Below are 24418 nucleotides of genomic sequence, written 5' to 3' on the forward strand. Positions count from 1 at the left end.
CAGGGTCACCGTGCGAGCACGACGGGCTGTGCGTGAACACGCCGGGCTCGTTCGCGTGCAACTGCACGCAGGGCTTCACGGGCCCGCGCTGCGAGACCAACGTGAACGAGTGCGAGTCTCACCCCTGCAAGAACGACGGCTCCTGCCTCGACGACCCGGGCACCTTCCGCTGCGTCTGCATGCCTGGTAACACACTCCACTTCTCTTCTTTGTTCTCACAGTACTCAGATAATTTAGTATGTAGATTTTATGCTGAAACTTGAATCCTTCCTTCTACAGGATTGATATAAACCATACCGACACACTTTTACACGTTGTTCGGCAAGGTATAGACGGGTACTTTTGTGTAGAGAACCCATCATCTCCAAGGGCATGTTATCGAGCAATTTCGTACTGGTGTGTCGGCATATTAAGTCTCGGTATCGATGATAGTTCTACACTCCTGGAAATGGAAAAAAGAACACATTGACACCGGTGTGTCAGACCCACCATACTTGCTCCGGACACTGCGAGAGGGCTGTACAAGCAATGATCACACGCACGGCACAGCGGACACACCAGGAACCGCGGTGTTGGCCGTCGAATGGCGCTAGCTGCGCAGCATTTGTGCACTGCCGCCGTCAGTGTCAGCCAGTTTGCCGTAGCATACGGAGCTCCATCGCAGTCTTTAACACTGGTAGCATGCCGCGACAGCGTGGACGTGAACCGTATGTGCAGTTGACGGACTTTGAGCGAGGGCGTATAGTGGGCATGCGGGAGGCCGGGTGGACGTACCGCCGAATTGCTCAACACGTGGGGCGTGAGGTCTCCACAGTACATCGATGTTGTCGCCAGTGGTCGGCGGAAGGTGCACGTGCCCGTCGACCTGGGACCGGACCGCAGCGACGCACGGATGCACGCCAAGACCGTAGGATCCTACGCAGTGCCGTAGGGGACCGCACCGCCAATTCCCAGCAAATTAGGGACACTGTTGCTCCTGGGGTATCGGCGAGGACCATTCGCAACCGTCTCCATGAAGCTGGGCTACGGTCCCGCACACCGTTAGGCCGTCTTCCGCTCACGCCCCAACATCGTGCAGCCCGCCTCCAGTGGTGTCGCGACAGGCGTGAATGGAGGGACGAATGGAGACGTGTCGTCTTCAGCGATGAGAGTCGCTTCTGCCTTGGTGCCAATGATGGTAGTATGCGTGTTTGGCGCCGTGCAGGTGAGCGCCACAATCAGGACTGCATACGACCGAGGCACACAGGGCCAACACCCGGCATCATGGTGTGGGGAGCGATCTCCTACACTGGCCGTACACCACTGGTGATCGTCGACGGGACACTGAATAGTGCACGGTACATCCAAACCGTCATCGAACCCATCGTTCTACCATTCCTAGACCGGCAAGGGAACTTGCTGTTCCAACAGGACAATGCACGTCCGCATGTATCCCGTGCCACCCAACGTGCTCTAGAAGGTGTAAGTCAACTACCCTGGCCAGCAAGATCTCCGGATCTGTCCCCCATTGAGCATGTTTGGGACTGGATGAAGCGTCGTCTCACGCGGTCTGCACGTCCAGCACGAACGCTGGTCCAACTGAGGCGCCAGGTGGAAATGGCATGGCAAGCCGTTCCACAGGACTACATCCAGCATCTCTACGATCGTCTCCATGGGAGAATAGCAGCCTGCATTGGTGCGAAAGGTGGATATACACTGTACTAGTGCCGACATTGTGCATGCTCTGTTGCCTGTGTCTATGTGCCTGTGGTTCTGTCAGTGTGATCATGTGATGTATCTGACCCCAGGAATGTGTCAATAAAGTTTCCCCTTCCTGGGACAATGAATTCACGGTGTTCTTATTTCAATTTCCAGGAGTGTATTTTCGTAGTAAAAGTAATTATATACTGTCATAATGCTTGCTAACAATTTGGAACTCCTCAAACTGTTTGCTTCACAAGAGTTTGTGTGAGGTATCGTATCCCTAACTCTCATTTCTCCCATTATACTCGCCACTGACAATTTTTTTATTGCCAAGTGTAACTCACGTAACCAATTTTTCGTGGCCTTCGAGTACAGCAAACATTCCCCATATTCGATGTGTCACAGTGTAGTAGTGTTATCAGAGTAATCGTTGGCGACATAATCGTGTCCGTAGTGTATACACGTAATAACTAGTCTTGTATTACACATTTAAATAGTTCCATCGCAGGAAGCATATTTCATCAGAGTCTGAAACAGTCGCAGCTGCCCTGTGAAACACTAATACACGCTACAGTTCGATTTCTATTGAAGACTTCATGTTCTTAACGGCGCTGGAGTAATCCTTAGAGCACTTAAGAGCATGTAACCATTCTTATGCTGATCAGCCTCATCGGAAGTGCAGCTCCACAATGTTGCATTAATTTTTTTCCCTTCATCTGTTTACACTTTACCATATAGCTGAATGACCATATAGCGAATAGGAGTGGTTAGAATTGGATTAACCATGTTTGGCCACGAGCAAGTCGTGTATGTTTTCTGCCAAGTCCCTTCTCTTGAAATACATTACTGTCTTCATTTCCTCCTGAGATAACCCTGTACCATTTTCTACAAGCTAATGCAACAGCCACAGTGATCCTGCATCCAGGTAAGACGGTGTACAACGTGTAACAAAAAGGTAAGTCAAACTTCCAGAACAGATTCTTCGCACACGGAAGAAGAAAATGTTTCACGGGCATCGGTCCAGAGGCTTTATTTTCACCCAGAATGAATTTTCACTCTGCAGCGTAGTGTGCGCTGATTTGAAACTTGCTGGAAGATGAGAACTGTGGTGCACCGGAACTCGAACGTGGGACCTTTGATCTTGTCGGACAAGTGCTCTATCATTTGAGCTATTCGAGGACGACTCGGGAAACCTCGTCGGAGCCTGCTTCGGTGCTGGGATTCATTTTCTTGAAGCCTTCGTTGTACATGAGTCACGATCACTGCCGTGATTGCACAGATGTGTAACCTGTATGTCGTCGATGTAGCCTGCTAGTTGAACGCTGCCCCGTCGTTTTGAAACTATAGCGGCACTTCTTGGGAGGGCGTACTCGGAGTATGTTTTGTAGACATCTCTGTTCAGGGATCATGTCAAAACTTGTGAAAAACTCGAAAAGTCTGTTGCTAGGTTCGACCCACAAGCATACGGGTGTTTATCGTGCCATGCAAGACTATTCCGAATGTGTCACAGGCCTTCCACAATACTCGGGCTCGAGAACGTTGATGAATAACGGCCACGGCACTTCATTGTCAAGAGTGAGCCCTATGAGTCGGTGTACACGTATAGTCAACAAACAAGACACACAGATACCAGCGTGATTGCGATAATCAACCAGCACTGGATGACTTCCGTGAAGATCACAGATTTTTTATATTTCTGAAGAACCACTGCAGGTCTGTCATCAGAAGTGGTAACATATCAAACCATTGGAAATTGTCTGGCTTTCAGAACTATCGATTAAATTAATTTTTAGATTTATAGGCTGACCCTTAGTGTCGGTTATTATGTTTCGATGACGCATTTATTAAAGAAATTCGATGCGTTTGGGTGTTGCTACGAAACGTAAATTATTGTAGTGCTATCACTGCTACCCTTTTGATAAATTTGTCCACTCTTGTTACTAACTGTCTGCGCAATAAATTAACCCGCTTCCATAGAAACTTTTCTGAATTCCACGGATAAGGGTTCTTCTAGTTGATTTATACTGCTCGGGCGATTCCTGCCCAGAAATGACGTCTGCCACAGAAACTCATCTAAAGGTGCTCAAGAGAAGATGGTGTAGACAGCGAGTAAGCATCCGAGCTAGCTAATTGGAAGGTGTTGTCCGAGCCATTCGTCTCGGAATATGTGGTTTAGAAGTAAATGAACAATGAGTGCGCGGTATATGTAGGCACCACGTCGTGTTGAAGAAACACGAAGCGTCAGCTCTCCAACGGAACATCCAATAGATAAATTATAGTTTACTGTGTACGAATGTATTCGTACTATCGCCCCAGTCCAGAAGAAACAGGGTGCGGTAGGTTAATTCTGTACGCCACTCCACTCCGCTTTACGGTCTAAGAAAAAGGTGTGTATCGACACGAAATGTAACCGTGTGAACACAGCTTCCACGTCAGTATCGTGATAATTCTTCGTTATGCCGGTTCCAGAACTACTAAAATAATGCGGGAAGCAATTGCGTATCGTCACCATCATAGAATAAGTATACGATTTTTGTCTGTGGGCATATTCGCGTGCAAACGTGCAGAAGGGCGAGTAATACATTGACACCGCGGACTAGCTTGTGGCGCGCGGCTGCGCAGAGTTACGGAAGTGTCTGGCCGGTGATCAGTGGCTCACGGCGCCGCAACATACGTATTGTGTGTTAATGCTCGTGACGCGCTAATTAGCACACTGTGATTGATGGAGTGCAGATCCTAAAAAGGCTGTGTACCTTTATAATGAGAATGGCCATTATTTTACGCGTCCGAGTGGGTGTGTGCGATCGATTACGAACCAGAGCCGTAAGATTGTGTTGCTGCAATTGTCACTGTGATTTAAGTTGCCCTCAGATTCTGGCCGCGGCGATTCGTCGTGCGGACGGCACCGGGCACGAGCCTATGCCTGTCGTGACCTTACCGTTGACAGGTCGCCCGACACTCACTAAAAAGGGAGAGGAACGGAGTTAGCGCCGTGACGAGGTTCCCACCGGTCACGCGGCGGACTGTGTAATGACACCAAATGGGTTAGTGGGCTGCAGCTAAGGAGCCCTTCTTTGTCCGGAGCCCCTCACTGCTTACGTCAGATGCCATACACACAATACTGATCTCACACTTGCTCTTTTTTCGTTCTTTCTTTTCTTCCTCTTTAAATTAAGCGTTCCGAGCTGTTACAGACTTTGCCAAATGTAGACAGAAATAGTAACTCTGTCTAGGTGGATTCTGGAGCCAGTCCTCACCCAATGAGTAGAGCTCGGGCCATGTATAAGTCTTGTCAGTTACGATGTACGGAAGTTGTCTGAATGGGCGATCGATCATTCTGCACGTAGAGGAGGAGTGAAACGTCGTGTACATTGGATGTGGACGAATTACGGCTCGTGTGAGTCTTACATTCCGTCGCCAACGAGATTATTGTAAATGGCGCACGAATTAGAGTTTGGCAGTGACCTAGTCCCATCGTGGCTTTGCTACTTACTTTAAATTTAGACGAGCCGAAGTAACTGTAGATCGTATGTAGCTCGGAAGCAAGTTTCGGAAATATTGTGCGTCGAAAGAACGTCTCACCCCTTGAACACGTCACCAGAATCTGTGTTAGTGCTCCTGACGAATAATAAATATTGTATTGGCACTAGAAGTGGTCACAGTGTTCGAGAAACAATGTCTTTTGCGTAAACTGAAATACTGAGCCGGCGGTTGTTAGATGGTTGGAATGTACCCAGTAAAGAGTACAGACGCCCCGAACGCTGCACGCTAGTTCAGTTGATGCTTATATACGTGTATGGGGAGACGAGGGAAGCTAACGAAAGTTGCGCACGTAGAAATCAAAACTCTTAATAAAGGCCGACATGATAGTAGAGTATGATGTGAATACAACCTATGTAGAATGAGAAGAACGCTATACGGCGAGTGAGAGCAGAGAATAAACGTTCGGGTTCATCGTAGATGAAACAACCACCCATCCGAAAATGGTGAAAATCAGCGGTGAAGGAAGAATATAACCTATATTACGAGGGCGTACGGTAAAGTACCGGAAATACCTCGGAATTGTTTATGTGAAAACTCTTGAAGCTTTTTAAATAAAATATTATTAATATGCTACATCCTCATTCTTCGTGCGTACATGTTTGCTTCCCTCGGCCGCTAGAGGACTCCGAACTGTAACGTGTAACATGACGGTCGGTGCGAGAGAATCGGCATGCTGTAATCGAGGTGGGTGACACATGGAGCATGGCAATGCCCGACCCCACATGCGCCATGCCACAGTAGCCTGAGTCCATCGTCCTCCATACACTGCCCGACTTGCCCCCATCCGTTTTCGATCTCTTTGCAAACTTTAAAGAATGCCCTCGAGGACTTCGCTTGAAGCGGTGCAAGCAGAGGCGACGTTGTTGCTACGTCAAAGAAGTGACCACTCTCTCCTTGGGAGAAGTGTGTTCGTCGCCAGCGGGATGGTGTTGACAAATAAATATCTAGACACGAAGAATAAAGATGTAGAATGTGAATAACGTTTGTTTTATTTATGGATTCTTCTGCCGCTTCTTGATACAACATTTCCACATTGACGGTTGAATAACACTTAGGCGGTTTCTTGTTCTACTGATTTTTATTTGTATGAACTAGTTTTCGGCGTATTAGGCCATCTTCAGATATATGCTGGCTACTGTTTACAAGGAGCTTGTGTTGGCCGGCCGGAGTGGCCTTGCGGTTCTAGGCGCTACAGACTGGAGCCGCGAGACGGCTACGGTCGCAGGTTCGAATCCTGCCTCGGGCATGGATGTGTGTGATGTCCTTAGGTTAGTTAGGTTTAAGTAGTTCTAAGTTCTAGGGGACTGATGACCACAGATGTTAAGTCCCATAGTGCTAAGAGCCGTTTTTGAGCTTGTGTTCTTAAGAACCAAACATTCTGGACTAAGATACAACGCACTTACGTAAGATCTTTAGTTGTGGTATTGTCTTTGGAATTGTCAAACGGGTCTTTTGACTTTTTGTTCTGTAAAACTGTTCTTTAACATAATAAATCGCATTTTATGGTTTGTCAGTACCATGTATGACAACGGTTAGAATTATTTAGAATACACATTATTACAAAATTACAATTTTATTTCTTTATGCATTTATTTTACCTGGCAAGATTAGTGCCTTCAGGCCCTCTCTTACACCTAACCAGGCATACTCAGATTGAACGAGTTACAGTTACTACAGAACATTAAGGATATATAACGTGTTATACAGTATTAATGTTAAAGAAAAAAGAAATAGAGATTATAACAGTAGTACAATGATAATTATAACAATCAAAGAAATAATAATAATAATAATAATAATAATAATAATAATAATATGTATATGAAAGTAAACATTTTTCTTTTTTGAATGTCAGTCCTATTGTAGTTGGGAATTTTCTCGTTATGTTCTTGCAGCTTGTGAGTTATTCTCATCGAGCAGAGACATGAGACGATAGAATGGGGTGAAAGAGATATAGAAGAGGTAGATAGGTTAGAGGAAGAGAAATAGAATGGTAAAATTCGAAGCTATGATGGAGAGGAGAAAGAAAGAGATGAGAGGGGCACAACAATGGTGGCTATACCGTCCCTAATATGTAAGTTTTGAGTTCCCTCTTGAATGTTGAGTGGTTCTGGATAAGACGCAGATCACAGGGGAGCGCGTTCCATAGTCGTATGGCTGAGATGTAGAATGACACGGAGAAAGATTTTGTGTTATGTAAAGGTACAGCCAAGATGCTAGACGTATCCGATCTGGTATTGCGGTTGTGGAATGATGATGGGTGTTTAATGTGAGAAGATAAGTATTGGGGGCACCAGTGGCTAAGAAATCGATGAAGTAAGCACATCGTGTGGAGATCGCGTGCCTTATGTGGGCGTATCCAACCTAGCTGGGAGTATGAAGGACTGATATGATCATACAACCGTATATTGCACACGTATCTAACGCAAGCATTCATCACTAGCTCGAGGCATCTCGAATTTTCACTATTTGTGCCGTGTTGAACTACATCACAGTAGTAAACATTAGGCAAGACTAGTGTTTGGACTAATTTTTGTTTAACATGGGTTGGAAATATTTTTCTAAATTTTTGAATTGCATGGAGGGAGGAGAGCGATTTCCGGCAAGCTGTGACTGTTTGTTCTTCCCAGTTTAGGTGTTCATCCAAGATTATTCCAAGGTCTTTTACTGTTTTTTGGTATGGTAGTAGGGTACCATTGAGGAGTATTTGAGGGACTGTTTCGCGAAAGTACCGGCTGATTAACTTTGGATGAGATATAAGTATGACCTGGGATTTCTTGGGGTTTAGTTTCAGACCTAGGTTCTGTGCCCATCGAGAAACAGAGCAAAGATCTGCGTTCATACTCGCTACTGCGTCAGCAATGTTCTTGGGGCTTGCACTTATGTACAGTTGGATGTCGTCGGCATATAGATGGTAGTTGCAGGAGTGAATCACTGAAGAAATATCATTAATGTACAGTGAGAAGAGTAATGGACCAAGGACGGAGCCTTGGGGAACTCCAGAGCGCGCGTTTTTCCATGATTTTTCCGACCCACAAATGACTTGTTGACTTCTGTTTTTGAGGTAGCTGACGAACCAGTGTATTGCGCTATTTGAGAAATTCAGCTGTTTCATTTTAATTAGTAATATATCAAAGTCAACTGTATCAAAAGCCTTGCTAAAGTCAAGCAGTGTTAGGATGGTAGCTTCACGTCTGTCCATAGCATGTTTAATGTCATCAGTTACTTTGATTAATGCAGTTGCTGTACTATGGTGCTTTGGAAAGCCTGACTGATATTTGTCATGGATGTTATGAGTTTTGAGGTAATCCGTCAGCTGTTCATGGACGATGTATTCTAGGGCTTTAGATATTGCAGGTAGTATGCTGATCGGCCTGTAGTCACCCGGCGACTTAGGGTTGTCAGTCTTGGGTATAGGTTGAATGAAACTTTGCTTCCACTCAGTAGGACAGGTTGAAGATGTCTGTGATAACTGCAATAATAGTGACTACGACGTTCTTAATCATGCCAATGCTCACTCCATCATTTCCTGCTGCCTCGGAAGAGATTCGCATAATTGCCTTGTGTACTGTGCCGGTAGTGACATGTTTTAGGAAAACCTTGTCTCTCGAGAGACTGATATCTTGGGGCTGAGTATTTGTCGCTGCGTGGCAGTTTACAGCTGTTGAGAAGAAATCGTTTAATTCTTCTGCAGACGCTTGATAAACATAATTTTTTGGTATTTGTTGTGATCATTTGCACTGGACACTAATTGTTGGTTGTACAACGGCGATGTTTTCTTTGGGGGTTATATTTTATCAGAAAAATTATACATTAATAAATACCAAATATTACATTGTTACAGTTGAGCTACAGTAAACTCATAAGGGATATTACATTATATTGGGCTGCGAGTTTGTTTACTATTGGGACACTTTGTAGTTAGTAGCAGGTTTACTGTATTGTGTAAAGTTTAAGAGTGGTGATGTGCTTAGTTGCAATTGGTCATTTAGGACGAGCTGGGGATTTAGGGCTAAGTGTTTGTTAATTTCAAGTGCTTCTAGTAGGCTGAGTTTTCTGCCTTTGTTGGTTATATGTAGCACTTCTGTGTGTGTGTGTGTGTGTGTGTGTGTGTGTGTGTGTGTGTGTGTGTGTGTTTGTGTGTGTGTCCTCCTTTGAGCACATCTACAGCTGCGTTCACGTTCAGTCGGCCTTGTAGATATGGCCCGGCCCGTATGACCGGTGTACAGTTTATTGCAGTTGGTGCAGGTTATTTTGTAGAACCCACTGTTGCTTAGTTTATCTGTTTTGCCAGTGCTGTTGAATAGGAGATTAACTGTAGTGCCTCTTACATTAAATGACGTTTTATAGTTTGGGATTTCAGTGTTTTGGCTAGTTTGTCTGATAGCTTACCTAGATATGGAATAGTAAACCAGTTGGTTTTTGGTGTGGTTGTTATTGCAGAGGAGGCTGTAGAACAGAAAATCGCCTAAGTGTTATTCAACCCTTAAACATTTGTTTTACTTAGAAACCTTCAAAAGTTGTCTCATAAAAAAAATTCGGAGGCATTTTCAGCACGCCCTCGTATACTAATGAGGGGAATTGCCTCTCTCTCTCTCTCTCTCTCTCTCTCTCTCTCTCTCTCTCTCTCTCTCTCAACCGAGCGTTGTGACGCAGTGGTAAGGCACTAGGCTCGTGTTCGTAAAGACAACGGTTCAAATACCCTTCTGGCCATCCAGGTGTAGATTTTTGCGTGATTTCACTAAATCATTTAGGATGGCTGCCGGGGTGGTTCATTTGAAAGGACACGGCCGATTTTATTCTCCGTCCTTCCCAAATCAGGGTTTTTGATCCATCTCTAGTGACCTCGTCGTCGCCTGGACGTTAAGTGCAATTTTCCCTAATTGTGAAATGAACACAATACCAGTAACTGTATTCATTGTGGTACAGAAGTTAGAGGATTATGAACTCGAAACGGAGTCTTGCTTTATGTGTACAGTACGCTACGGTTCAGAAGCACACGCAGGAAGAGAGACGAAGACTGTTTGTTGTGTTAGCACGGCTGCAGCAGCCGTCATCGCCGCCTCGCCAGCCGCCGATATGCTGCGCCGCTCTGCCGTCTGGCATTTTTGCAGGGAGGAGAAAAACTACTCTCTTACGAAGTCAGGCCAGGGTAGAGGACTTGGAATTGATAACCGTAGGCCGCAGATGCGCCGACAATCGACGAAGAGCGCGGGCAAATTTGTCCGCTAAGCGCACTTGCTCGTGAGCGTCTAGCAGTGCGATTTTGTTCCATACGTGTCAGAATAAAACTTCATCGTGCTCTCTGTACATTAGCAAAAATGAAAATACGTAGCCTTTAGATTTCACGATTATGGTTCTAGTAGAAAGAAAGTAAGTTTATTTTGACGAGCAAAGAAGAAACTGTTGTACCTGAATGCAAGAAAGCCAACGAAACTTTCGTCTGGGACTGAGCGAGATAGAGCAGCGGTTAAAGTGTTGGACTGGTATTCAACATTCGCCATTCGCAGAGAGGAGCAAATGGTAACGGCAACATAGATACGTATCGTGTGGACTGCCTAGACACAAAGTCAGAGCCTGTTGTCTGTTTCTCACCGTACAATAATGTTGATCGTGTGTATGTTGCCATTATTCGTGAAAATAATATGTGCGATTGTAGAAAATCTTTGCTTTCCGTCAGCAAATGGGGCACCAATCTTACACTAGGCTTTTTCACCTTAATTGTATATGGAATACTTCCCAGTTCTTTCTTCTGGCAAGCCTAGGTATCGGCTATTTCTTATGCCTCTGAACAGGTGTTTCCACCTGTTGCTTGTGTATGCCCTTCACGTGGATCATCTTCACCACGTATTAATCCAGCTGCCCATTCCTTTATTGATTTAAACTGAGGCGCTAATTCCTCCCAGCCCTCCGATAATTTGGGATGAGTTTCCTGTGGTGAGAAACCGTCCGAAACCGAGAATTTCTCGGTTCATTAAATTTTGACAATTGCAGCCATATGAATTCCGCTTCATCACCCTCCATACAATGGTAACCACTGTGAAGGGCATGACAGAGGGTACTGTTATTAGGTTTTCTTTCCATTCCATTCATGTATGGCGCGCGGGAAGAATGACTGGAAATTTGTGGTAAGGTGTATGGAACCAAACTGCTGCGGTCATCGGTCCCTAAGCCTACACACTACTTCATCTAACTTAAACTAACTTACGCTAAGGACAACACAAACACCCGTGCCCGAGGGAGGACTCGAACCTCCGACTGGCGGAGCCGCCGGAACCGTGACTAGGCGCCTGAGACCGCGCGACAAGAATGACTGCTCAGACGCCTCTGTGCGCGCTGTAATTAGTTGTAATCTCGCCTTCGCAATCACTTTTGGAGCAATACGTAGAGGGTTGTAGTGTGTTGCTAGATTCATCGCGTAAACCACATTGTTGAACTTCCTGTGGACAGTTAGTCTATCTTCAAGCGTCTTCAGCATCTCTGTGACACTGTACACGGGTCAGACAAACCTGTGATCGTTCGTACTGTCCTTTGTATACGTTCAACATCTCCTGTTGGTCGTTTCTGGTACGTGTGCCTCACACACGAACAATATTTTAGGATGGGTCGCAGAACCACAAAACCACTTGAAATCGGTCTAGCAGGCTGCAACTAATTGTAAACAAATAAAATTAACACAGAAAAAGTGGAAACTGCCACCTTGTTTCATAAAGGATATACAATTCTTCCCTGGCTGTACGGGTTGCCTACAATTCGTAAGCATAGCACGCGACTTCGGCAGGTTGTGAGAGATATTGGGGCGCCAACATACAGATTTTCAAAACATCTGGCAGCGTAATTGGGCCCTTTAGCATGAAAATGTGAGCAGCACATCAACAACTCAGAAAATATTGTTCGTCGGTTAAAGAACTTGCGACTTGCACTATCAGATATGATTTTTGCTTTGCTCTCACTTTTCACACGAATGTCTTTGCAGAAATCGCTGTTGTTCATTGGCGAGAAGTTGGAAGAAGAACCTGTAGATCTTGTAAATAATAGATTTCAGCTATCAGTCGTCCTTTTTAAATTTTATTGGCAGATCTAGATTTCAGCTAGAAACCGGCCATTCTCTGTGCACTATCATTTTTGATCAATGCATGTAATGGCTGTTGGTCGGGCTTCATCTACAGTTCGTTGAGTATTCAACTCGTTCGTGCAGCGCTCCGTGGGTTACATATCATACTTGCACAAAAGTAAATACAATAATATTAATGAAATGACTATACTAATTTGATGGTTCAAATGGCTCGGAGCACTATGGGACTTAACATCTGAGGTCATCAGTCCCCTAGTAAACCTAACTAACCTAAGGACATCGCACACATCCATGCCCGAGGCAGGATTCGAACCTGCGACCGTAGTGGTGGCGCGGTTCCAGACTTAAGCGCCTAGAACCGCTCGGCCACAACGGGCGGCTACTGATTTGATTGAAAGTTTTCATGTACCTTCTGTTATTTTCAGTCTCCTTACGAAAAAGTTTTTCTCTTTTTTAGGATAAATATAATGTAAATAATCTGTACAGTCATAATAAATATGTTAATAGAGTTATGTGGGAATGAAATAAAAATACCAGCAGCGATATTCGAACCGGAGATCTCGCGCATATGAAAAACGCTTTTACTCGGTCGGCCGGACTGCTTTTGAATATTCACGTCCATAAGTGTATAAAAAACACGCCAAAAATTTTCAAAGTCGATCTTCTCGAAAACGGTTGAGAGTTGCATCTTCCTGTTTACATATGTTGGAATCCTAGCCGCGCTCTAACACCCTCTGTCAATACGAAGCAAATCGGTAAAGGGGAAGCTCGTACGATCCCCTTGTTAGCACAACTTTGGGAATAGTAAAGTCACAGCGACCACAAAAATAGGTCATGCAAGTGATGCCGCTTGGGTGGCGAATGAACGCCAGCGCGGACGCGTTGCGCATGCAGTGTCCGACGGGGGGCTCTGGCGCAGCCGGCGGAAGCCAACAGTAGGACTGGGAGCGTTTGCGCCCGAGCTTAACCTGGCATATGCAGGCAGACAACATCCGCCGTCTTCCCCGAGAACAGTTCGTACAACTGGTGTGGAGCGGAACGAAAAACACCCGTCATCTGTAAAAAACCGTATAACACAACTATTTCACATATCACTGTAGGTACTGTGAATCATTTACCAATATAATGAAAACAAAATTTAATTGACATCGACGCAGTCTACGTGTCGAGCCTAGAAATTATCTGGCGCGCCCAGTACACACTACGGATGACGGTTATCGCTGAAATAATCGGTTTCGGTTATAAGTCCCTTTTTCCACGCAAATTTAATCTGCCTGTAAAACCGCTCAAAATGACAGGTTTTTGAAACAACCTATTTGCGTTGTTTTACCCCTATTATCTCCTGTAATAATCGTAGAATCGAACAGAGATTGAAAAATTTCGACTCTCTAAGTTTCAAGATACATAGAATGAAAATACTAAATTAAATTGGCAAATAAAAGAAAACTTAGTCCGTCCTTCGTTAGCTGCTGTTCTCTAAAAGTGACGGGTAGTTGACTGCTGGAAAATATCATCAGTATTTTGCTTGTGATTATAATTTTTTGAAACTGCTCAAAAATCGTGTTGGAATCGGGGACCATACCACTATTCGGGCATTACGAATAGTCGGTGCTAAAGGGTGAATACTAAGACTGAAGAACTCCTGTCTTTCGATTTAATTTGTCCGTTTTCGAGGGCTACAGGCAGATAAAGGCGTGTGATGTAGAAGCAGGCAGCAAATCAGCTATTTTGTATTTTTATCGTATACTATGAATGAATTGTTTTTGCGTTTTCTATTTATTAGTGTTAGCGTAATTTCTGCCCTCTTTTATAATTTCATAGAAATGGTAGGCCAATTCGTAATCTATTAAGGCAAATGGAGTATTGTACTTCATTGCAACATCACTTCGTAAAAGTATTTCCAGGTTAGTGTCGGTGCCACTGTGCAGTGCAACAGATGACCGGCGACGACAGCGAGAAACTACCGTGAAACGAGGAGGATGCAAGTCTGGCACACTGCACCTTGAGCCACGAGACATAGCTACAAGGACATTGTCTCAGGAATGCTGTGCCAGTTTTTATGGCACGCGTTTGTCACTCGCTTCTCCCATTTTCATTGATAATCCAATATTTCAACCAATGCAGATTTTACGAAAAAAATTACTCTTTCTTTAAAAAAAGGCACAATTTAAAAACGGAAAATTTTAGCACTGCTGTGATGACTGACTGATATTCAGGTTTATTCTTGGTTATTAGTAAGAACTAAAAAACAACGGTTATAACCGAGACAAATCAAATACTGAAAAATATCGGTATCGGTTTTAACCGACCGGTTGTTTCTATCCCTAGCCCCCTCGCCCCGAGTCCCTGATGCGTCGATTCCGTGCTAGGCTTCGATATGCAGCTAGACTGAGCTGCAGAAGAGACGATAATGGGAGTGTGTGTTGTACGGGCGGGGCGGCGGCGTCTGCGCGGGAGAGAGGCGCGTGGGCAGCCGTGACCTGAGCCGCGCCGCGCCGGTCAGGCAACTCCACCCAGCGCAGGTTCCCACCGCTCTCACCGCGGCTGCCTAGCGCCCCTTCTCTGCTTACTCACTAACGCCAAAAATAACGAATTTTTTATGTATTTCGAAAAGTGGGAAGAGACATACCAGAAGTTGTTATATAATTGTTAATCCTGTTATTTGTGTATGTTGTCGTCCGAATGAAGCAGCTGCAGGCACCGTTCCACACGGCAAGAGCCTCAGTTTCACGATCCGTCCATTGGCGGTGGCAGCAGGTGTACTACGAGTCAGTGTTGCCAATCTACCTCTGCCGTCTTTTTGATAACACATAGCTGGGGTCCAGAAGTGTGGCATTTTTCAGGCTTTCTTTTCCTCGGTTGTGGGAAAGTTCTAAAATCCGTGTCGATTTAGGAAATTTATTCGCAATTAACTAATATTCCAAAACGTGCTTCATTATGCCATTAAAATGTATCATTAGGTTGAATTAAAACGCCCAACAAAGCGTACTAAAGCTGTGCTCGTGTGCATTCCCAGCTCTCCAGAATACGCGTACACGAGAACAACGACGTAACTATGAAATATAAACAGTTGTGGGTATTACTCGAAACGCTGATGCAGCTTAGCTGACATCAGCAAAGTATTTCAACTTCACTATAATGGAGGAGGCTTTTCTAAGCAATACAGATTTCGATTTCTTTATGCTTGAGTGTTGCAATAAACACTGTGCCAGCGACTGAAATTGGTAGAGATTGACTGCAGTTGTTTGCTGAGTTGTCAACCTCACTACAGTGTACAGACGAAGCAATACTAAACATAGGTTTCGTTGATGCGAGTTAATGTTTTGAACTTTTATCGTTTTCGTATTATTGAGAAAATTTAATTCGAACAATGCTATACATTCACAGTTACATGTTTGTATTACTGTAATATCTAGCAGTTTCCAAATTAAGAAAGTGATTATAAATTTGTGCTAGGCTATTACACACCGTACTTATTGCAAACATGAAATTGCACATAATACACCTTATTTTAATGCAGCTTTTTTATGACTTCTTTCTGTAGACACATTTAGTTTACTCCAGCCTGGATGGCAGTCGCATTACCTTTTTTTAGAATATTTATATATATTTCTGCATACATACTGGTTACACAATGATATAGCAGTATTTCCCAAAAGTGGATTCTTACATTCCTTCTCGAGATTATTCACCACCCTCCTCAAGATTATTCACCACTTACAAATTCACAGATGTCTAAAAGAATTTGCTGTGGTGCGTTTTTGCATTTCTTTCCTAATTGACTAAGCGTACCCGATTGTCTGTTGTAGCACTTTTCGGCATATTCCTTGGCTTAAGTCAATTGGTTGTATCGCCTATACATATTAATTACATTGTCACCAATTGTTTCTAAGACCTGGAATCGTTATGTGAGAGACACACAGTGATATATATTACTTACTTTAAATTTTAATGCTCTCAGTCGCAATGTAATGTAATAATGCTTAGATGGTAACCAGTTTTGGGTGGCTGGCAACTTTCCTCAGATCTTCGGAAAGAAACAGCAAAATTGTGTTTGATTTAATGTGCAAACATCCCAAATATGTATAAAAACCTATTTTTTAATAAAAGTATCAAAACATTAAAATGGTAACAAACCTACCATGCTTGTACTATAATTGGTATCTGAATACAGTGTTAACCACCACAGCATCGTTATTAAGTGTAACTTGTCAATACCCAAAGGCTGGCAACTGCTAATGCCGACAAGTCGTGCTATCACCTGCTTTGGATATTGACAAGTTATGCTTAGTAACTATGTTGTGGTGGTTAACATTATACCATATATAGATAACGATTATAGTGTGAGCTTGTAAAACTTAAATGTTTTCAGTGTCCTGATACTTTTTAAAATTTTATTCGAAGGTTTTTACATTAAATTAGGCAAATTTTCTGTTTTCTTTTCCACTGTAGATGTGATGATGGTTGCTAGTCAATCAAAATCAGTTATCACTAAGTTCTTTTTACATTATATTGTGATTGAGATCATTAAAGTTTATAATAACTGATTGTTTCAGTAAGCTTTGCACACACTGTTTCCCCCCTCCTCCTTTGCATTCACCGTGCTATTGTATTGGGTGTTTCAGAGCAATCCACCCGGAAGAAATTGTTCACATGTAGGCATGCAAATTTCAATTTCAATTAAATCATCCTTTGATGACTGAAAGGTGGCGATGACTCAAAGTTGGTCTGTGTGGTGCTTTTACCACTACTGATGTTTTAGTGGAGGTGACATCGAATTTAAAAAAAAATTAAAATCCCAGCAGCAAGAGGGATCCGAATTGTAGATCTTTGGCTCCATTCAGATGTCTTGCATCAAATTGTGCAGCCACCTTCACCCCTGAAAGCTGTTTTTCATCCGGGAGAAAACCGGGAAGAATCCGGGAATTTTTCGTTGTTTTGGTTTCCAGTTAAATTTTTGTAATTTTGACTGGTGAGAATCGTTACTCTAACAAAGGATATTACTGTATCCCGCTGCTGTTGAATAATACTGCAGCATTAAAACATGAATGAGAGAAAAAAACGAAAATAAAACTTAAATTGCAATGGAAATGAGCCATATAAAATAACACAGTGCTCGTACAAGCGTCTGCCAACAGCAAAATGTGTCAAAGGCTTTTGAAAGACTGTGCAATGATTCATAACAACAAATTGCCTTCGATGAGCGTGACTTCACAACTGTTTACATTAGACTCATTTAATCAGTTACGAATGGGCTCATGCACATGCGCAGTTGAGTCGCATATGAGTAGTACCTTCTCCCGCTTCTTGCTACAGAAATGTGGCTGTTGGCTGTGTAAGCAGCAGTAGCAGCAACCAGCCACATGGGGTACCTGGAAAAATTTTGCTGGTGCGCCCAAGCTGCCAGATTCACGTGTGTGCAACAGGCCCGGATGTAGTGGGGAGTGCAGCAAACCTGGGTATCTGAACCGGCCGGCAGTTTCGGGGGGATTGGGCAAATTCATTTTCTTGTGTGTGTGTGTGTGGGGGGGGGGGGGGGGGGGGGAACCCCTTCTTTCACAAAGCACCTAGCATCCAGCGCACGTCAGTCTATCGATTATTCAAATGATTTTGAAACGCACCCCTGCTGGTTTTTGAACACATTCTAAGTTGATTTTTGAATGCGTGCATAGTGTACGTGTTGTCTCTGCCAGGCGAATCCTCATCACATCTAGAAATAAACTTTCCTGCAGACAAAACGGGACGGGGCTATAGAGCGGAATAAAGCCGAACCGGTGAATGCCAAGTGCTGCTTGTTTCTGTGGTTGATTCGGTTTGTGAATTCAGCGTTGTTATAATTACTAACGAAATCCATAGATTCAGACTACCAGAGTGGAAATAAATGACTAACAGGAATAACAGATAAGAAAGATTATGTATTATCTTCTCGGTGTATCCAAGAAAGTGAAATTCTGACAAATCGCTACATGAGGCAGGGCCAGTTGTAGTCCCCGGCTCGCAACCGCTTAAGTTCCATTCTGGGAGTATCGCGGAAAACGCATTGGACGAACACGTAATAACGCCTAACCGGAGAATACTCGCTGGATAGCTAAACCGGTGATTGTGGCAGGGTTAGTGAAGTTAACGGGAGAATGAGTTTTCACAGTGGTAGGAATAGTTACAGAATTAGTGATGACAAGACAGCTTAATAGAACGAGGAAGGAGAAGAAACTGGGACATCACACAAATTATGGAAGAATATGACGATTCCAAATTCATACAAAAATTTCGTTCTACTACTTTTCGGTCTCGTGCATGAGAAACTGGAGCGTATGAATGAAATGTGAAACTGTTTCCTAACATACAGCTTTTTGCTTGTAGTAGGCTAAATAGGTATTTTGTATCGGTACTTCGTGAATTATATTCTGACGTATTATAAAAATGATCATTATTGCCAAAACAGTCTGGCTTATTTGGTGTGTGTTACAATTGCTGAAATATTAGAAAGGCTTATTTTGTTTTCTCCAGCACACAGTGACAAAATAGACGTAATCAGATCGAGAAACCACACCAGTCTTGGGTACTATTTGTATTAACAGCTTTTTCAGTATTACACGACGACATTTCTATTTTTCATGTAGCAGAACGTTTGACGAACTTTGATAAGGTAATAGTCCTTTCGCAGAGAGGAAAGCATGCCGTGTAAAGCTGTAGCAAGATTAGAGAGAAAAATCGCTAGGACCTAAGGATTGAAGAAATGTGTACTGGCTTGCCTGGCTCTTGTCTTTACTGGTTTTAGGTGTCCTATATTTAGTTTTATGTCACACAGAAGAGCAAGTTATTAGCTAATAGGCAATAAAGAGTCCAGTTTTCCTGAAGAGTTCTTGTTCTCCTGGTTACAAATAATCCTATCCAGTATTAATTCCGAGGTGTTTTTTTGTTTAAAAAAAATGAAAAAGAAGGCAGGATGTCAAACCAGCCGACTGGGAACAGGAGAAGGGCTACACAGGACATTTTAATTTCCACTGTCCTGAAATAGTTCAATGGCATCCCTTACAAAATATACACGTTTGAGTTCCACAGAGCGAAATGCAGTGACGTGCAGTATAACAATGTTGTTTGAAGATGCTTGGCACCTCATCACTGCACACTAAAGACCAAATAATATGTCTTACATTCCTTCGAAGATATATGTTTTATGTATCGGACTCTTCAGAAAGATGTGCGCTACAAAATAAACTTATTTTTGAATTTTTTTTTTAAATTGACGTTCTGATGCGCAGAGCAGTCTGAGTTATAGTGGGGGGGGGGGGGGGTGGTTAGTCTCCACGTGACCCGTTTTTACATTTAGTGATTTTTTTGTTTCCTCTTCGTTTACTGCTCTCACGTCAAATGAAAACAGGATGGATTTCTGTGGCTGGGAGCTCTCAAGTGAATTAAAAATACATTCACATAATTACCGAAGGGTAAACTATGTTACTAGTTTCAGATTTTATTTTATTTCCACCTTTCTGATAGTCAAGCATTAATCGCCTTGCAGAACAATGAAGTTATTTTTGTCGGTTTGATAAATAAATTTGGCTTTTATTAAGCTTTCTGGCTGAGGCAGTCAATTTATTCCACACTATTGCCTAGTTTCAACTGTTCGCTGCATTTCAAGTGCTCGTTTTCATCTTCTAGCATGTATGGCATTATGCAATAATAAAGAACCAAACATGAGATAATACAGTACTGGTACTCCAAGAAAATTTACGTCCCAAAAACCACACTGAAAAGCTTCATATCTGGTCAAGGCCCACGTTATTGAGAATCTGGACATACGAATGTGCACTGTAAGGCGAATTATGCATTTTAGTATGGTTCACAAAATTCTGACGCTCTTGGAGTATTCTAATGTCTTGTTTCTTTTATGACATAATGTAAGATCTTTTAATGTTTTACACGTACGAACATACGGACTTCCTGCATCGCCGTAACTGCTCAAGTGCGGTGACTCCTCTTATCTGGCGCTTTCTGATAACTGCTGAAATGAATCTATTTCTATTTCTAACAGGTCACGGGAAAATATTGCGAAAAGTTGTTCGGAAAGTGTTATTTTCAAATCAAATTTCCTTTTACGTAGTTGAAAAATCACAGAGTATTTGGTCTCTTTTAAAAATCAACTCTTTGTTGACGAGTCATTTAGAAGAATTTCGAGCCCAGAAGATCAGGGATTTATGTCGGTATTAAAAATTTTGCTAGCGTATTTGTGTGATGTATCGTAAAGTGTAACATGCGCTAAACAGATCAATATTATAAGTGAAAGTTTAGGTTTCTTGTAGCTTTTTAATCTGTGAGACAAATATTATATGCATCCTGTTGGTGGAATTCGAATTTATACTTTCGTAATACGAAAATATGCAGCGTACATGTTGCTACACATCAAAGATCTTTCCAAAACGTGCCGCGAAATTTTACAGTGCTGTATAAAACCATATCCTATCAAAGGATAAGTTTTACAGTTCCGAGGGAAAGTATACTGTCACTTAATATGGCAAAAGCGTATTTTCACCCAGAAGAAAATGTATTTTTAACCGGGAGATCCGGGAATTTTTTCTCCTTGTCCGCGTATACACTGTGGCACCAACAAAAATGCTTGGAGGTGCATAAGCCTAGATGGACATGTGATCCCTTCATCCCCACAAACATTCAAAATCTTGCGTCGTGGATACTTAGAAGTCGTCATTCATCTTTCACAGTATTAAAAATATTCCATACCATTTGGTCTTGTTGCCCCTCCTCCACAAACTGTGGTATGGGCACCTTTGCCAGATTTCTCTTCTTTCGTGAATTTATTAAGACCATATAATTTGACTTTGTGTGTATAAATGAAAATGGTTGTATCTTGTGAACATTACCTTCCATTCTGCTTGAATAGGTCTCATCTCCATAATTCTTTAGCTCTGCACAACTGGGCAAGAACAACAGAGCTCATCAACCAGTACTTTGAGGAGTATGACACACTCTAATAGGGGAATTAAGTTCTGTGTTTCACATCACTGCCAGACCATCAAATTCTGCATACAGATGTGTGGTTGTACAATTCTTTTTTCCCTCGAAATGGTCACTAAAGAGAATAGAAATCATAGTTGCCCATACTTCGCCATATTTGTTAAATCTGGAATAACACATTACAAGTTGATTCACAGTGCTGAAATGCATTGTGTGTGTCAAGATTAATTTAATATTTACAGTTTGTCCAAATGTGGTTCCATATTCATGCACCAGCATTTATGTGGTTGTGGCAGCTGAGCAAACATTGCTTCACAGTAATTTCCCAAGAATATTCACAATTAAATTTAACATCTCTTTGTATTATTTCTGTTAATATGTGTGATATTTTTTGAAACACAACTGTGTCTAAAGTGGGGTTATTTAGTGATTAGAAATATGATTGGTTGTGCTTTAGATTCAGATAAGTCTGTTGATTGTAGTTATTAGAGTGCAACTTTATATCCTCATATGAGAGCACATTACTTGTTCTATGATGGCTTTTTGATTGGTGGTACCAACTAGAATAATGTTTAGTTAGGGGAAAAAAAATGCTCAAAGTTCCTTTCATGATACTGTAAGTAAAAAACATAGTCCGTCAAGGAAATAAAGAATACACAGGACTCGTTGTTGTTGTTGTTGTTGTTGTTGTTGTTGTTGTTGTTATGCATTGTTTTATATTCATTTTTTTTGAATACTTAAGCAATAATTCTTATTACTATAACTTTTTTTGTGATGGCAGTATTCAGATGCATCAGTCCCGTTTGCAGTTGGCAACCTTAAGCGCTACAAGCAGCTGTTTAATTACTTGTTTAGTGTTCAGGCATTTTTAGATATATTCAGTTCTTTGTCTATAACCATCTTTTGTGATTCATTTCAATGTGCAGGGCATGATTTTAGTGTGATACTGCCCTAAACACAATTCTGTTTCTGATAACACAATTTGTATTTGCAGGTTTCACTGGAACACAGTGTGAAACGGACATAGATGAATGTCAATCCAGCCCTTGCCTGAATGGAGGAATTTGCAATGATTTGATAAATACGTTTAGCTGTGCTTGTGCTTTTGGCTTCACTGGAAATAGGTGCCAGACAAATATTGATGACTGTATCAGTAATCCTTGTCGCAATGGAGGAATCTGCAGAGACTCTGTAGCAGGCTACACTTGTGATTGCCCACCTGGATTCACTGGTAAGTTTCAGTTGTGGTATGTTGGTTCCTACTCTTAAAATAATGAGTATCAGATGGATGAGGAAAGCTGTGCTAATGTGTCTGCATAATTGTTATTTATTTTATTTGTTCAAATTTGGACAATCAGGCTTAGGCAGAGACACGTACCATGTATTTATTAGCTGTGATTCTTTTACAGGAATAAATTGTGAAACAAACATAAATGATTGCCAGAGTTCTCCTTGTCACCGGGGTGAATGTGTGGACGGTGAGAACTCTTTCACGTGCAACTGCCATCCAGGGTATACAGGCTATTTGTGCCAAAATCAAATAGATGAATGTGAAAGCAATCCGTGTCAGTTTGGAGGCCACTGTGAAGATCTAATTGCCGGTTACCAATGTCGCTGCAAGCCTGGGACATCTGGTCCTAACTGTGAAATTAATGTCAATGAGTGCTTCAGCAATCCTTGTCGTAACAGGGCAAATTGTGTTGATGGAATCAGCAAGTAAGTTTACATTTGAAGTCAAAAAATAACTGTTCTAGGAAATAAACATATAATTTAGATCAGCACAGAAGAATTTGTTGCAATAAATGACTACCTGTCAGCTTTTTTAGTAAAATATATTTCAGTGATATGATCACCTGAAGCAGGTGACATTTTACATGAGTCATTCAGCAGCAGGATGGAATTATATTCCTTAGTAACTGCACATTTTGAGCCTCCCCTCAAAATTGCATTGTTCAATTAAAAAGAAGCTTAAAAGTGTTGACACCGAGCGGGGTGGCACAGTGGTTAGACACTGGACTCGCATTCGGGAGGACGACGGTTCAATCCCGCATCTGGCCATCCTGATTTAGGTTTTCCGTGATTTCCCTAAATCACTCCAGGCAAATGCCAGGATGGTTCCTCTGAAAGGGCATGGCTGGCTTCCTTCCCAATCCTTCCCTAATCTGATGAGACCGATGACCACGCTGTCTTGTCTCCTTCCCCAAACCAACCAACCAGCCAACCAACCAACCTTAAAAGTGTTGAAGGGGAAAAATTAACCAGTGACAGTTCCGTAGCATGTTTTTTGGAAGTTTTTCAAATCATTACCCAAATTTAAAGAAATTATCAATCTCTTGCATGTATATTAATAATTATTTACTCGTGTTTGTATGATTATTTGAGGTAAACCATTTAATTTTCAGCTTTTAGTGATCATCATTGAATTGTTTGTAAAGTAAATGACCTGTAATTTTTCGCAGATACACATGTGAATGCCTTCCTGGTTATGCTGGACAGCATTGTGAAACCAATATAAATGAATGTGCAAGCAACCCTTGTGCAAATGGGGGTCGCTGTATGGATTTAGTCGACGGATTCCGCTGCGAATGCCCTCGGGGCTATTACGATGCACGTTGTTTGAGTGATGTTGATGAATGTGCTAGCAATCCCTGCATGAATGGAGGCAGGTGTGAAGATGGAGTCAATCAGTTCATATGTCATTGCATACCTGGTTATGGAGGTACTTGAGATTATACTTTAGTTATTGTGTATGAACTCATATTTTAAAAAATATATATCACTTGACTAGAAAGGTATATCATGGATCAAACTATTTTTGTTACAGGAAAACGCTGTGAGCTGGATCTGGATGAATGTGGATCAAATCCTTGTCAGCATGGTGGAACATGCTCAGATAAACTCAATGCGTACTCCTGCAAGTGTGTACCTGGTTTCACGGGAATCAACTGTGAAACTAATATCGATGACTGTGCAATAAACCCTTGCAATAATGGTGGTTCATGTATAGATCTTGTCAATGACTACAGCTGTGTCTGTGAGCTTCCGTATACTGGTAGAGATTGCCAGGACAAACTTGATCCCTGTTCACCCAACAGGTACGGTATTTTTTAGTAGGCTTTTTAGCAACAAGGTGAAATATTACTGTCA

The 24418-nt window shown here is 42.4% G+C and overlaps 1 protein-coding gene across 1 annotated transcript in view; it reads left to right on the plus strand.

The window, feature by feature from the left end:
- The window catches only part of LOC126185209 (neurogenic locus Notch protein), a 391153-nt gene that overhangs the window by 353108 nt on the left and 13627 nt on the right, over positions 1–24418 (plus strand). Inside the window, exons 8-12 of the mRNA XM_049928093.1 lie at positions 4–186; positions 22266–22502; positions 22681–22987; positions 23731–23990; positions 24096–24366. Coding sequence (XP_049784050.1) covers positions 4–186; positions 22266–22502; positions 22681–22987; positions 23731–23990; positions 24096–24366 — 1258 coding nt within the window. The remainder of the gene's footprint in view (positions 1–3; positions 187–22265; positions 22503–22680; positions 22988–23730; positions 23991–24095; positions 24367–24418) is intronic.

The sequence above is a fragment of the Schistocerca cancellata genome, chromosome 4, assembly GCF_023864275.1.
Source record: "Schistocerca cancellata isolate TAMUIC-IGC-003103 chromosome 4, iqSchCanc2.1, whole genome shotgun sequence".
Lineage (NCBI taxonomy): Eukaryota > Metazoa > Arthropoda > Insecta > Orthoptera > Acrididae > Schistocerca > Schistocerca cancellata.